At 35.7% G+C, this 16,110-nt stretch overlaps 2 protein-coding genes across 2 annotated transcripts; one reads left to right on the top strand and one right to left on the bottom strand.

The window, feature by feature from the left end:
- Window positions 1-2,145: 2,145 nt before the first annotated feature.
- On the bottom strand, window positions 2,146-16,078 carry LOC140053858 (1,4-alpha-glucan-branching enzyme-like). Its single transcript, XM_072098579.1, has 15 exons — window positions 15,985-16,078; window positions 10,628-10,874; window positions 8,705-8,874; window positions 8,476-8,585; window positions 7,861-8,128; window positions 7,430-7,520; window positions 6,868-7,077; window positions 6,632-6,747; window positions 6,140-6,267; window positions 5,868-5,966; window positions 5,453-5,735; window positions 4,831-5,015; window positions 4,532-4,662; window positions 3,904-4,021; window positions 2,146-3,591 (listed from the first exon to the last, which is right to left on the bottom strand). Exons 2-15 carry the CDS (start codon window positions 10,732-10,734, stop codon window positions 3,541-3,543), a joined length of 2,067 nt encoding a protein of 688 aa, XP_071954680.1. The 5' UTR covers window positions 10,735-10,874; window positions 15,985-16,078; the 3' UTR covers window positions 2,146-3,540.
- Window positions 13,961-15,287, top strand: LOC140054309 (fatty acid-binding protein, intestinal-like). Its single transcript, XM_072099246.1, has one exon. It carries the CDS (start codon window positions 14,109-14,111, stop codon window positions 14,526-14,528), a length of 420 nt encoding a protein of 139 aa, XP_071955347.1. The 5' UTR covers window positions 13,961-14,108; the 3' UTR covers window positions 14,529-15,287.
- Window positions 16,079-16,110: the final 32 nt, after the last annotated feature.

The raw sequence follows: 16,110 nt of genomic DNA, 5'->3' as shown, positions 1-16,110 counted from the left end.
TTGTTTTTATAGCCACGTCTTATGCCGCACGTTTGAAAAATAAAAAAGGCACCGCGAATTTCAATCAACAAAACTTTCTGCATGATATCAAAGAATATATATCACAAGAATGAGTATTCCGCGATTTTCCCTGTAACAGTAATATTGTCCATGTGGTAGGGCGCCGCCATAAGTGTGGATGTATCTGGGATGTATACAACTTTTTGTGACGGTTTCAATAATCAAAGGCTAGACCACCGGTAGTATTTTCATGATAAAAAATGTTATCAACTACATGCCAACATCATGTTAAATACTATTTGGATATTTAATTGTTCGTTTTATGCAATTTATTTAGTAAAAACTGCCGTATAAACAGTTTGCTTTATCAACCGGGCGCTACGATAGCGTGACCGGTCGTGTTGGTGTTTACGCGTTTTCACGAAGGATTGTTTAATAATATTCCTATATTTAACTTGTTTCTGGTAAAACAAATAAATGTTAATAACATTTAACATTTTGTCCTATTAATAACATGTATTTTATACTAATTTATATCATAAAAACAATACTTAATTTACCGGGCGTAGAGTAGTACACGGCAATGGTAAAGAATAGGCCGTGCTGAGTAACGATTCATTGATTTTTGGTATTGCTGTGTTAGGCCTTTTTTGTGAACTAACTTAGCATGTTAGTGAATAATTGTCTGTAAAAGTGAATGTACACTAGTTTGTTAATAAATATGTATTATAAAATAGTTTACAATTGCAAAAACTATCATCATAATTCTATTTAATGCGACATGTATCATGTCTATTAAATCAAGTCTTATTTAGTATGTATACATCCGCCCTTATGAGGGCGGGCATCACTCTCTGGAGCTCTCTGTTACAAATTTCTCATGCAAAAATCGCGGAATACTCATTCTTGTGATATATATTCTTTGATGATATATCAAAGAATATATATCACAAGAATGAGTATTCCGCGATTTTTGCATGAGAAATTTGTAACAGAGAGCTCCAGTGAGTGATGCCCGCCCTCATAAGGGCGGATGTATACATACTAAATAAGACTTGATTTAATAGACATGATACATGTCACATTAAATAGAATTATGATGATAGTTTTTGCAATTGTAAACTATTTTATAATACATATTTATTAACAAACTAGTGTTTATTCACTTTTACAGACAATTATTTACTAACATGCTAAGTTAGTTCACAAAAAAGGCCTAACACAGCAACACTAAAAATCAACGAATATTACTCAGCACGGCCTATTCTTTACCATTGCCGTGTACTACTCTACGCCCGGTAAATTAAGTATTGTTTTTATGATATAAATTAGTATAAAACACATGTTATTAATAGGAGAAAATATTAAATGTCATTAACATTTATTTGTTTTACCAGAAACAAGTTAAATATAGGAATACTATTAAACTATCCTTCGTGAAAACGCGTAAACGTACACCAACACGCCCGGTCACGCTATCGTAGCGCCCGGTTGATAAAGCAAACTGTTTATACGGCAGTTTTTACTAAATAAATTGCATAAAACGAACAATTAAATATCCAAATTTGTTTGTTTGTTTTATCTTTATACTGGGTGACCTCTTCAGTCAAAGACGTCTGATCTCCCAGAGGGCCCAGTTGGTGATCAGTGGCTGTGATGTACTACTACACCGGGGTACCCCCCTACTCGTCTCGAAAGATGTACTAGGTTCTTTAAAGTGCACACGAGCAAGTTGTGTATGTTATGCGCGATTTGAACGATTTGCGCAATTTGAAATTGCGCAAAAAAATCCTTGCGCAATTTGAAATTGCGCAAAGAATTCTTGCGCAATTCAAAATTGCGCAAGGATTTTTTTGCGCAATTTCAAATTGCGCAATCAACTTGCGCAATTTCAAATTGCGCAAGAAAATCTTTGCGCAATTTTAAATTGCGCTGCACAATTTGTAAATTGCGCAAGATAGTTCTTGCGCAATATGACACCTTTGCGCAATTTGAAAACGAACTGTAAATTTTCAAATTGCGCAACAAAATTCTACCAGACAATCGGTATTATAATAATTTATTGGAAACTAAATAACTCAAAATAAAACATAATAAATGCGAAGATAACATGTGTATAATAAATACATAACATTTATTATTACAATTAAATAATATTATCACTGTAACTTGAAATAAATCAAAATAAATGTAAAAATTAAGTTTTTAATATTAGTTTAAGCTAGGCCATGTAACCTAGTCAGTACTATAGTCCAGACCCTAGCTAGGCTAGAGTAGTATAGCCGGCCGCCCGCGCCGCGCCCGCCTGGTGGAACACCACCGCTTCGTTTTCCTTCGTCGGTTCTTCGACGGTATGCTAACTTATAACAATATTTGCACTACTAAAATAAGGAAATGCGATATTTATCTTTAATTTTGAATCATTCTTAGAAATTACTATAAAAATATGGGTGTGCATGATTTCACAATCTGTCGAAAAACCTTGCGCAATTTGCAGATTACTTGCGCAATTTAATACGTTGCTTGCGCAATTTGAAACACATGTTTCAATTCAAATTGCGCAAGGATTTTTTTGCGCAATTTCAAATTGTGCAAATCGTTCAGATCGCGCATAACATGTACACTGGACCTACGGTTTATAGTCCTTATCCGAGAAGACTCGTTCTACCACCAGAACCATGGAGTGCGTGAGCCTCGAACCCCTGCCGATGTTATGGCTACGTGATTACGGTTCCACTGTCTTAACAGTATTTAACATGATGTTGGCATGTAGTTGATAAAATTTTTATCATCGGAAAATACTCCGGTGGTCCAGCTTTTGATTAGTGAAACCTTCACAAAAAGTTGTATACATCCCAGATACATCCACACTTATGGCGGCGCCCTACCACATGGACAATATTACTGTTACAGGGAAAATCGCGGATTACTCATTCTTGTGATATATATTCTTTGATGATATCAACCAACCACGTGGTACGGTATGGGGACTGGCCATGCGCGTAGATGGTTATTTTTTAGCATGTGCATGAAAAAACGAAGTAAAGTGGTGGGGTGGTTGTGAGATTAATTAACATTATGAAGATTTTATTATTATTTTATTTTAAGGCCACGAAAAATTGCACAACTACTGCCAATGGATTATATATTTATATTTTATTTACACAAGTTAAAATTCTTCTCTAGAAATAAAATATAGCACATAATATGATGTGTTCATTCTGAGATTTATGAATTGGCTGTTTATACCATATTGCAATTTTGTTATTTTTTCATCAATTGTAGGTAACATTTAATAAACCTAATTATAATATTCATAATTATGAATATGCACATTTGAAACAGTAGGCCTACCAGTACCAATCTTTTATTCAACAATGCAGTTGAGCATTGAAAAGAAAAATATTGAAATAAGTTATACTACTGTAATACTAAAGGTGTAGATAAAATGCTCAATCTATATTTCATGATGCAAAATGAAAAATCTTCTATTTATAATAATCTAATTTTATTTATTTTGTCTGTGTTTTGTTTTTTTTCTCACTGCTCTTCTTGGGCTAGAATTAAGGCAACACGGCACGGAACATACACCTACAATAAAAAAAAAAATAGTATTTATTAACAAGATAAAAATGAATGAATGAATTACGCCACTGTTCATTAAAAAAAATTGTTTTTGGAAAACCCAAAAAAGCCCAAATTTTTGTTTCAAGCAGGGGCGAATTAAAAATGTCACAAATTGTAATGCAAAAGATAGGACATCAAAAAGTTCAGCACTTCATTTGACTCCTTTTAGGCCCTGAGTCGCACCTCCCACCCTATTTCAAAATCCTGGATCCACCACTGACAAGAACCAGGAAATTGGGAATATAAAAAGAATCACCAGGCTACAGTGCCCACTACCTGAATGGAATGTGGACAATCATGCCATTTGAAGTCTTGAGTAAAGAAATCCGTAGAATGATTGATAAGGCCATGACCACCAAATGCAGCAGAATCTGAGTCAAGTACTATCTTGTATCTGGAACACATTGTTAAGTAACAACTTAATACAATTAAACTAAACTGTGGGTATACAATAGAACACTATTAAGGGGACACCTTTGGAATCCAACAAAGTTCCCCATATAAGGAGGTGTCCTCTTAATAATGTATTTCCCCTTGTATGTTTGCAAGTTCTTATTAATAGGGGTGTCCTGTAAATGGGGAGGGGTCTTCTGAATGGTGTGGGGGGGGGGGGGGTGTCCACTGAATGGGGATGTCCTCTGAATGGGGGTGTCCACTGAATTGGGGTGTCCACTGAATGGGGGTGTCCTCTGAATGGGTGGGGGGGGGGGGGGGGGGGGGGTTCTCTGAATAAGGGGTGTCTTCTGAATGGGGGTATCCTCTTAATAATATGTATTGTCTCTTGTATGTTTCCTAGGTGTTAACAAGAAAATGTTATATTGTAGTTGTGTCTGATAGTGTTGGTAAACAACTTAATAATAAATAGATAAATATCAGACAAACTCTAATTTTCAGTAAAGGATACTTTCCAGGTTTGTGCACACCAATCCGATAATCTGCAAAACTTTTATTAGGGTGAAAATTAAAGATAAAAAGAAGATTCGCTCTCTCAAAGCCTATTATCTTGTCATCCTCATGCTTGCAGCTTATGTAAGCCTGAAAAAGAGAATCACTCAACTAAATAAGAAAGAATTAAGTATTTTTCCGATGTTTAATATGCACCACACAATGTATGCAGCTATAGCCAGTGGAGCAGTAACCTTCAACTATGAAGTTTGCTCCTAAATGGAAGTATATTTATTATTGATTGAATAAATTTACTACCTGTGGACTGTTCAACCAATGGAATTGCTCTTCTAATTTATTCATAGCGGCATCAAACTCGTTTAAGTACCCATACCGAAGATTAGAATCATCAACCACATTCCACTGACGTCTGGCATAGTGGAAGCTGTTGCCGTTGCCTGGTCTTGGGAAGTCTAACCACTCTGGATGTCCGAACTCGTTACCTAAATGTGATTATTTTAAGTCTTTTATTAAAAATATTGTAGAGCATAATATTCAATTAAAGTTCACATTTATTTAGCCAAAAAGCAGTATGGACCTTACACAAAAAGAGCATTTTTTGTAGTTTTAAGTCGCTTTACAAAATAAAAACTAGAAGGGCACTCCGAGAGCGCAAACCTCCGCATAGGCATATGAAAATTAAATGATGTATACACATACAACTACAGTATAAAACCATCCTTTAAAATCTTATGAAAATCGGGAAATAACTTTTAGAGTATTAATCCTGCCAACTAACAAATATAGAAACACACACACACAAACACACCTGATTGACCACATAATCTCTCCCCATTCTAGAGATAATATGTAATAATATACAAGAAAACATAATGGGAAAAAAAGAAACATTTAACTAACAAAATAAAACCGTTTTTACCTATAAAATTAAGCCATCCTTCTCCTCCAAGTGCATGTGTAAGTAATCTTACTATCTTGTGAAGCGCCATCCCACGATCGATGACATGGGTCAACTCAGACATCTTTGACATATTTGTGTACATTTCTTTATCCATAAGCCAAAAGGCTAGAGTCTTGTCACCTACTAAAGCCTGATCATGGCTCTCAGCGTAAGCAATACTTTTCTCACCGTGTCTGCGATTAATTAGGGTCCAGACAATGTTTCCAACATTCCAATCTTCATCTTTTACTTCTTTCAGAAGCTTAATAACGAAACATAGTATCATAAAAACTTAGTAGTGTCAACTTTTAATACTACTAATAGCACTTTGGTTGTTGTTTGTAGCAAATCTTTTAAAAATGTGGTATTCTTAAAGTAATTATTTCTGCTGTACCTTTATCCACTGGTCTGGTATACTCATGGCTAAACGATAATCAAACCCATTACCGCCCTCTAGCACAGGTCGACACAAGGCTGGCATTCCTGAAACATCCTAAAATTTAGAAAACTTAAATTTAACATCATAAATAACTTAATAAATAACTAATATGATAAACAGATGTATTTTGTGGGCATGTTCACATAGACATAGCAGAGCACCTCTTTACCACAAACAAAGTAACTTATAATTTCACATGATAGGTGAACATAACATGAAAAACTCACCTCTGCAATAGTGATGCATTCTGGGTAGAACGTATGCAGCATGTGATTGGCTAAGATTAGGTAGACTAGTGCCTCTGTGTCAGTACCAAGGCCAAAGTATTCCTCATATCCACCACCAAAGCTGGATGCTACAAGAAAAAAGACACATAATATATTACAGAATATAATCACAAGTTGTAATTTGACAATTATAACCTGTAGGTAAAGCTGCAGATAAAAAAATGTCTCACAATGCAATCCACAAAAATTACTTTCACAAAAGGAGGGTGCATGTATGCAAGAAAAAAAGATCTGCCACTTCTTCTTATTATTTTTTGTAACCATGTTAAAGGGCCAACTGAGACAAGTTTACTTTTAGGTTGGTCCTCATTTTATGCTCTGTATTATTTGTATGGCCTTTGATGAAATAAATGATTGATGAATTGAATTGATTTGAAGGCCAGCATGTTAAGTTTAAAATAATAATATTAATGCTAAATGTTAAAGTCTTACCTATACCATGATGGTGGTAAAGCATTGAAGTTACACCATCAAATCTATAACCATCAAATTTGAACTCCTCCATCCACCAACGTAAGTTTGATAATAAAAACCGCAATACTTCCCAACTAAAAGAAAATATTTGTTATTTCCGTCATACAAAATTCAAAATACAACTTCGGCCATCAACCAGAAGTTTCTCGGATTGCATAATACATTAAACACAATTTTTATACAATAGTACTTACTTCTTATAGTCGAAAAGTCTACTGTCCCATAATTCATGAACACCTCTATGACCAGAATGGAAGAAGCAAGAATCTGTGCCATCAAACTGATTCAAACCATCCAGCACATTTTTAGCAGAGTGACTGTGGACGACATCGAGGAAAACAACCAGTCCAAGATGGTGAGCTGTATCAATCAGCTTCTTTAAGTCTTCAGGACTTCCACATCGACTGTAAACATAAAGAAGAAGAAATTTAAATGTATAGATTCCTTCTCATTCAACTGTGGATTAGTATTTTTTGGACAAGGGCTTTTTCAGTCATGGAAAATATTCCCTGACAATGCAATAAATATTGTTCCAGGTTTTGTAAATTGTATAAAGCCTTGTCTACACTATCAAACATGTGACAAAAAGAATGTGATGAGTCCATATATGGACACGATGATGTCATATCACTACTATACTGTATTTGTGCATATCACTAGCATATTTGGGCACATCACACTTTTTTGTCAAACTAGTTTGATAGTGTAGAGAGAGTTTACCTCTTGGGTGGAATTGACTTTGGAGCTATGACTTACCTTGATGGTGCAAAAAAGCTGGTGACTTGATAGCCAAAGCTAGCATAGTAAGCATGCTCCATGACTGCCATCAATTGAACACAGTTATACCCTGAAAGAAAGAAGAGTGTGAACACCTTCTTGTTGCCAAAATGTAGAAAATACAAACGAAAAAAAAATTTAGATCTTTAACCTTCAGGAGATGAATATCCTGTAAAAGCAAGTCCGCCCCCCCTCCCCCAAAGATCAAGTTTTCCATCAAATCTATTTTGAAAAATGCAATATTCATGATTGCAATCTATACATTTTTTATATGATATGACATAAAACCCATAAAAACAGGCTTAAGCTCTGTCTACACTATCAAACTAGTTTGACAAAAAAAGTGTGTCACAAATTTTGATGTGTAGTGTAGTGTAGACAGAGCTTTATTTTAATATTCATTTCATTACCTTGCTTCTTTATGCGTGGAAGAACGTTGTGCGTGAAATGCTCATAACTTGATACTTTTCCTTCCCAAGATGATATTCCAACGTGGGCTTCGTAAATTCTTAAGCTGGATGGTGTCTTTGGTTTTTTGTGCTGCATTTGGTACCGCTTACTTGCCTCTGGATTCCAAAAATATGGTTCAAAAAGATTGTTTTCTTTATTCTGCACAACATACTTGGCCCAAGGACATATCCTATCTATGTACTGGCCATCTTTTAATTTGATTACAAGCTAAAAAAAATACATTAGTAAGCTCAAGTGAATCGAAAAGAACTGTGGGTAGGGAGAGATAAAAATTAAGCTGAAACTTCAAGTAAAATAATAAGTGAATGGATTATAGGACATCCCTGGATTCTAGTGCATCCCTGGATTTTAGGGCATCCCTGGATTTCTAAGGCATCCCTGGATTCTAGTGCATCTCTGGATTCCAGTGCATCCCTGGATTTTAGGGCATCCCTGGATTTCTAAGGCATCCCTGGATTCTAGTGCATCCCTGGATCTTAGGGCATCCCTGGATCTTAGGGCATCCCCATTCTGTAGAGCCCACTCATATATCTGCAATATTGACTGTATATTACCTTATAAGCACTATTGTGAGGTATAGGAACACCATTTTCTCCAGGAGGAATCACAAGCTCCCACTTTCCAAATCCAACATTTTTGAATTCCGGTGAAAGCTCCCAGTTATCTATATAAAAAGAAAGGTAAAGTCCAGAATAAAGAGGTGAGTTTGATTCTCAAAAAAGATCTATAGTAGGTTTTTGACCAAAATAAAAACTTTTTACCAGCAACAATAATTGCACTTACTGTATTCTCCCTTTAGGTACACTGCCTCTGCAGCTGGTACCCACTCTCTGCATACGATACCTCCATCGTCTGTCACATGTAATCCAAAATGGTCGTAACTTCTTGAGAATTCATCTAAGCCACCTTGATCTCGTTCAATATCTTCTAGCAACTTTTTGAAACAACCATATCTATAATAATATTACTATTATCATGACATAAATTCTAAACTCTAATCAGAAAGGGCCAACATACTAGACTGTAATAAAAAGGCGGAGGCCCATACCCACACACCTTCTCCATTAATTTAATTAAAGCATAGGGCCTAGTAGTGTTACAAAACTACATAACCAACAGTAACATCGTCTCACCATAGAGATATTATGAACATAATATCTCTATGGTCTCACATAAACTAACGGGGAACAGTTGATCGGGACCACGGACATACCTCAATCGGGCCCACATTTTGCAATCCTGATCGTCTTATGTGTTGGGCCCGATCGTCTTACCAGTTGGTCTCGATCGTCTTACCAGTTGGTCCCGATCGTCCAGTATTTTAAATACCACGTTGGGTCCCATCGTCTTACCAGTTGGTCCCAATCGTATTAGGATGGCTGGTGACCCCCTATTTTTTTAACTTATTATAAAGCGAAATGAGTTGTAGATATGAATTCATGTGAAATTTAGATCATAAATAAGTTATAACGTCATCATATGGCCATCTAAATTTTAAAAATTGGATTTTTATCTCTTTCGACACAGTTTGTCACAATTAATAGAGCGCATACCGCATAAACGTTATCAACTTTCTTCCAATTTTCAATCTTCTATTACTAAAACAATTCCTCTTTAGACTTATGAATATGAACTTTTTTTTTAATTTGAAAAGGTCATCATTTTCAAACAATTGAATAAACGTGAGTGGTGTAAAATAAAAAATAACCGTCAACTAAACCGTTTACAATGCTAACACCGTCAACTGTTAACACTTATTGAACGATTTTGATCTATTCCAGCTGTTCGTTACAATCGTTGTAGTGCAGCCTATTGTAGACTAACTAAGCATAATAAATAAATAAATAACATGTGCATGTTACGATGCATTGGGTGAACGTAACGAGTTCAAATCTAGTTTCATATTTTTCTTACTTTAAATCAAATAATTATTTTTAAAAATTTTCCGAGAATGTTTTGGGCCGGATCATCTTATTCATTGGGCCCGATCGTCTGGGTCCGATCGTCTCTGGTTCAGTGATCGTCTTTCACCTTGATGGGCCCGATCGTCTCACGATTTGGGCCCGATTGTCTTAAAGTGGGCCCGATCGTCTGATAACCAAACTAACTAGCCGGTTATCAGACGATCGGGACCACGGACGATCGGGCCCAGACGATCGGGCCCAAAACATTCTCGGGGAAAATAAAAAACGAGATACAAACAACACAATAATAACAATCAAAATCAATCACATTTATTCATAAATCGAGAGTATTGGTAAGAAATTCTTAAAACAAGTTGTGGGAAAATAGGGGAAAATTATGATAAAATCAGAAAAAATATAATTTATAACTTTTAAATTAAAATCTTAAGTATGCAAGAAAAGCACGTTGACACTGAGCACTAGGAATGAAAAATGATAATTTTATATAACACAAAAGACTATTGGGCCCAACGCTAAGACGATCGGGACCAACTGGTAAGACGATCGGGCCCAACGTGGTTCTGAAAACACTGGACGATCGGGCCCAACTGGTATGACGATCGGGCCCAACGCTGAAGACGATCGGGACCACGTTTTCTGGGCCCGATCGTCCGTGGTCCCGATCGTCTGTTCCCCAACTAGCCTAGCTAGTAGGCCTAGCTAGAAGGCTAGGCGGCTGTCATATAATAGAGATTCATAATCATAGGTTAAATTAGCAATAAATAATAGATTAATACTTCACCGGCGAAGAATTTCTTTTTGAAATGGTCTTAAATAACTGTCAACCTCAAAAAGTTTGTCAAGATTTGGAGCCTTGGGAAGAACAGCGCTGCTACTGTGGGCAGCCATCTTTGTTTACTTAGAGAGGGCGCTACCACATTTGGGACTTCCCTGGATGCATGACGTAATGGTATATTTATAGTTGCTGTGTGATTTCTCTCTTCACTGGACTCGCATGTTTGTTGTTGTATGACGTGGCTGGTCTGCAGCTAAAATATTGCATCATATTTTAATAAAATAATTTTGTCGAAATAAATTGCGTTTAAATATCCAAACGATTCATTGCTGTAATGTACCTGTTTGTGAAGTATAATTTGCTGTATGAAAAATGTACAGCCTTCTGTTTTTATGAAATATACCAAAGAATATTCATTGAATAATATACTTACTAGAAAACCTCTCCGACATGGTTTTCCTGCATGATATTTAGTAAGTACTTATTTATGATTAAGTACTTATATTAGTTATTGCATTCCATCACGATTTGTAATAAATAGACGATTTATATATTCTGCTACAGAAAATAAAACCTAAAGCTCAGTCTACTACTATCAAACTAGTTTGACAAAAAAAGTGGGACGTGCCCAAATATGGTAGTGATATGCCCAAATATGGTAGTGATATGCCCAAATATGGTATTGATATGCCCAAATATGGTAGTGATATGCTTAAATATGGGAGTGATATAACATCACCCTGTCCACATATGGGCACATCACATAAAATTTGATAGTGTAGACAGAGCTGAAAATAACTACACTATGTACTTCCATTTTGGTTAAGTACTGAACATATTTTAATTGTCTGAAAAAAGATATATACTTATAATCCACACAATATTTTTTAATTGCTTTACCAGTGAATACAGTGCTAAGTGCTATCACTACTGAGTATATTTATAAAGAACATTACAAAGTTACGACAGTGTACCGTTTCCATAAATCTGATATTAATAAAGTGTGTATATATGAAGCTCCATCTTTTATAAATCCACCAAAACAATATATCATAAATTTAATTATAAATTTCTAAATGAAGACATTATATGAGCATGAAACTGCTGTAATCTAGACAGAATTGCACCAAATTGTGTTTACTGTTGTTTCTAAATTCAAAAAGAGATTGTATTATTAATTATTAATTAAATATTCCTAATAATGAAACTAATTAACATTAAATCAACATGTATTGTATTTTAGGTTAATGGGCATGGTATTAACAAAAATAACTACACAAGGAGTATAATTATATTGGTTTATAGTACTTCCAATTTAAAACATAGCTTTTAGTAAGTCATATAAAATTGACTTTAAAATTGTTCCCAGTGGCAAGTTGCTGTTTGTTGGGAGACATGAACTTGTTTTATTCCATTGATCAATTCCTTGTTATCCATACCATTGTCCTTTTCCAGAATGTTAGCCAACCTGAAAATAAATACTAGTAATAGTAAGAAATAATGTTTTTAAAGGTACATTGTAAGTCTTTGTGCATTCAAGTTTTAGAAAATGAAATAAAAAGATCCAACCAACAAACAGGTACTAATAATTACTTCTCATTTTAGTGAGCGGTAGTATACTGTACATATCAATTATTATTAAAATAATCAATGTGTGCCTAACCTATACAATAACATTACAACTAAGTTACTCTCGTTTTGATTGAGTTTAGGTATGATAAAAACACATCATCAGTATCGGGTTAGTAATTATTAATACAATTATTAATATTATCAATCAATCAATTATCAAACACACCATTGAAAACTTTATGCAAGTCATCCACTATTTGCTGTTTTGTTTGATAGCCTTATTCTTTTGTTTTTGTTCTGAATTCACGATCTGATCTTCAACTATCCTAGCCTCCTTGTTGGACAAATGTTCATGTTGGTGTTGTTTATCGGCCTTCTCCTTCTTCGAAAGTCCTTTTCCTCCTGCTCCACTTCCCCGGCTGGGTGGATCAAAATTGTAGTGTTCTAGGTTATCTAAATGCTCTTCTGCAGACATAGTTTTAAGCTTAGTTAAAACTATATTTTCTTTACTTGTATTCTCGATCAATTCCTGTCTAGGCTAGGCCTACTTAGGCTAGAGGTGTGTGTGCTGTTTGATTAAAAATTACTTCACAGCTGTGCAATCAAGGGCGAACCAACAACGTTGTTATTTATCCTTCACGCGTTGACCCAAACGCGTTGGCAGAAAGTCGTCACATTTTGTATCAATTATTTTAATGAATAATATATTCACGAAGGTTTCTCATCGTCGTTGGTGTGGTTATGAGGGAGGAGGTTTTTTTTAGATATCATCATAAATAAAAACCCCTGTGATATTTAAAAGACCTACAAGTTGAATGAAATAACATAACTATAGTACTGTACTGTATAGCCTTCCAAGCCCGCGGTTCCTCTTTACTTTAGGCTTGTCTGAGCTGTGTCTTCAGTCATCGGATTGGTCCAGAGGATATATGCATCTATCGGATGATTTGTCAAAAGTTATGCTCATCCGGGGACTGAATTAAAGGTGATTTTAAGTCCCAGTGACATGACTTTGTGTTTTTTTTGTCATCTTGATACGCACCGAACCGAAATAGAGTTCTGTCATTTGTTTTGTCCATAATGAACAAATGAGCAGGAAATGGAATGTCTGACACGGTTTTGGAGGTATTTTAGTATATAAAGGGTGAACTTGTACATATATTTTTCAATAGAGTTGCAGACAATAGATGAACTTCTACACATAAATGCATGACCAATCCCAGGACACCTCGAATCTTCTTCTTAGGGGTCTTCTTTTTTTTGCAATTTTGGCTTAGAAAAAATGTAAAAAAACAACAGTTGCCGCTTACAAGCGCGTCCTATTAATCATTGACCACCTTTTCGACCCCCCATCCACCCCACCTCCCACACAAAATGTACACTGCAGCATTATTATTAAGTTCGCCTGCTGTTTATTAATTGGAATTCCTGCATTCGTAGCGGGATTCATAGAAGACAGACTCATTATGCAAAAATCTAAAATTTGAGGTGTTACACCTATATACTTTTTACGAGACCATTATTTCCACACCAATTAGATTAATTTGATCAATTGTTCTAGGCTGATTTGACGCGCGCGTTCAAATTTTGTTGAAATTAAAACGTCTTTTGTACGCGCGCAACAAATTAATCGTTACTGAAATGAATAATAATACCTATACTTTGAAGGCAATCCCTGAATGTATGAGAAAGGTCGTCTTTACACTTCATTGATTACATTATAATAAGTACCATTCAAAAAATCTAGCCATAATCAGACTAAATACATATGCGAAGTGATTTACCGGTATAAAGGCAGACAAGAAAGAGTCGTGCGACTGTGTAGGCTAAGCTCTGACAAATATTTCAAACGATCTAGTCGTACGTGTGTACACGTCGTTTTTTTATACCTCTACAAGGTGTGTGTGAAACCATTATGGCAACGGTTGACCTAAACGGAGTCTGGAAGCTGGACAGAGACGAAAACTTTGATGAATTTTTGTCTAAGATGGGAGTGAACTGGATGAAAAGAAAAATCATTAATGGTTTTGCGAAAAATATCACTGTAACAATAAAACAATCCGGTGATGATTTTGTGATTTCTACCAAGACACCAAGAGATACCAACGAAACTAAATTTAAAATCGGAGAACCATTCAAAGGAGCGAATAAGATGACCGGAAACAGTTTCGAAATGAAGCCACGGATAGAAGACGGTAAACTGATAGTGGAACCAGTTAGTGGTACAGATAACCCGACAGTCACCAGGGAGATTATCAACGATGAGCTAGTTCAGACTATGAATAAGGACGGTGTCGTATGTAAAAGGATCTTTAAGAGAGGTGAAGCCCAGTAGGCAATGTCATTATAGTGGCTGAATGTTTGTACACTAATCTCGGACATGCGGCTGATGTTCCTGTCATACCAAATGGAGTGGTCACACTTGGTGACGGCCCCACACAAATGGTTACGTAATGTCATTTTTCAATACTTTTATTACAATCGGATACCACTAATAATAGTTATTTTTTTAATGGATTTTTCCATTGAATTCATACTCCACCAATCATCTGCAAAAAGAAGGTTACAGAAGATCGCGTGTGAAACACGACGTACCTGTAAATGTAAATGCCATGACATAATACCGTCCTATAATCTACAATGTTAATGGATGCGGGTACTGTATTTGTATATTTATCAGTCAAACGCAGAGGGAAGTAATAAAAACTCATTTTAATGCATTGTTTTAATTAAAGGAACGTTTATGATGACGTTTAGAGTTACGGTCAGGTGACACTGTGGAGACCTGATCTTGTGTGACTAAGAAACACACGTCATTATTATAACGCACGGTTAACATAATTGTGCCCAAAGACAATGGATTGAAATGACAGACAGACAGGAGGACCAAGTTGGGATTAGGCTATATAGGCATATAGTATCATCCATCATTCAGAAAGTATAGGCCACTTTAACAAAAAATCAATAATTATCTACAAATATCTTCCGTCACGTGCCATGGAACTGTTCGTTTATTGTCCCTTTCTTTACACAACACGTGACAACCTGTAATTACATTCCATACAGTAAATAAATACGATATTATCACATATTATTATTTGTAACGTGTTTTTATATTTTACTTTGATTTAAATTAAGTCTCACTTCAACCAGAACAATTTGTTTTTCAATCGAAAACAACGTGTTAATGATGACTGATGTTTTGATTCAATATTTCAATTAAATCGTTTCATCACGCAGGCATTCCCCGTTTCTACGTCGTACACACAACTCAACGATAATGAATATTTAAAAATAATTAAAATAGATTCATCAGCTGATGACGTTCATTGCTATACCCGCAATTTTCTCTACCTATTGTCTATTATTGTACAAGTAAAACAAAACAAATTTATAACACAATAATAGTTAATACAAATAAGTCCAACAATTTATATTAATTTTTAGGCAGAGGTCTGGTTAGGCCTCAGACACTTTTTATGCCGCCAGTCAGATCATCATGAGGTACAGGTGGGTCCAACACACCAACCACCAAGCAGTATACTTGGTTCAGGACATTTATTCGATTCAAAGCTAGACGGCCTTGCCTATAGCAGAGTATGCTACTAGGCCTACCGATAGTACTAGGCTTGCCTACCTACCTTGGCTAGTCTAATCCTGTATGTAGGCCCAGGCTAGGCCACAAGAGAGACCCGGTAAGAAGATGACAGCAGCGACATTTTAGTTGTATACTCTTTACGTATTTATTACGACTTTAAAATCTATAAACTGTAATTTAATTGATGACTTACAATTTCGCCAAGTCGTTGACGATGCGAACTAAAGACCACGCCGCGCCTCCTGTGCACGATGTGGCTGTTGTTTGGTGGTGGCTGGGATATGCCGTTCGTGATTGGTCAGTAGTTCATGATCAGCAG

Source organism: Antedon mediterranea, chromosome 7, assembly GCF_964355755.1.
Source record: "Antedon mediterranea chromosome 7, ecAntMedi1.1, whole genome shotgun sequence".
Taxonomy (NCBI): domain Eukaryota; kingdom Metazoa; phylum Echinodermata; class Crinoidea; order Comatulida; family Antedonidae; genus Antedon; species Antedon mediterranea.
Note: the sequence above shows the minus strand (reverse complement) of the source record. Positions and strands in the feature narration are given on the sequence as shown.

What these genes read in the sequence shown, in the direction of transcription:
- LOC140053858 (XM_072098579.1), bottom strand. Translation starts at nt 10,734, where the DNA reads ATGGCTGCCCACAGTAGCAGCGCTGTTCTTCCCAAGGCTCCAAATCTT. An exon ending in TCCACGCATAAAGAAGCAAG is followed by an intron (nt 7,521 to 7,860) that starts GTAATGAAATGA and finishes TCTTTCTTTCAG; the next exon opens with GGTATAACTGTGTTCAATTG. An exon ending in ATTGGTTGAACAGTCCACAG is followed by an intron (nt 4,663 to 4,830) that starts GTAGTAAATTTA and finishes TCTCTTTTTCAG; the next exon opens with GCTTACATAAGCTGCAAGCA.
- LOC140054309 (XM_072099246.1), top strand. Translation starts at nt 14,109, where the DNA reads ATGGCAACGGTTGACCTAAACGGAGTCTGGAAGCTGGACAGAGACGAA.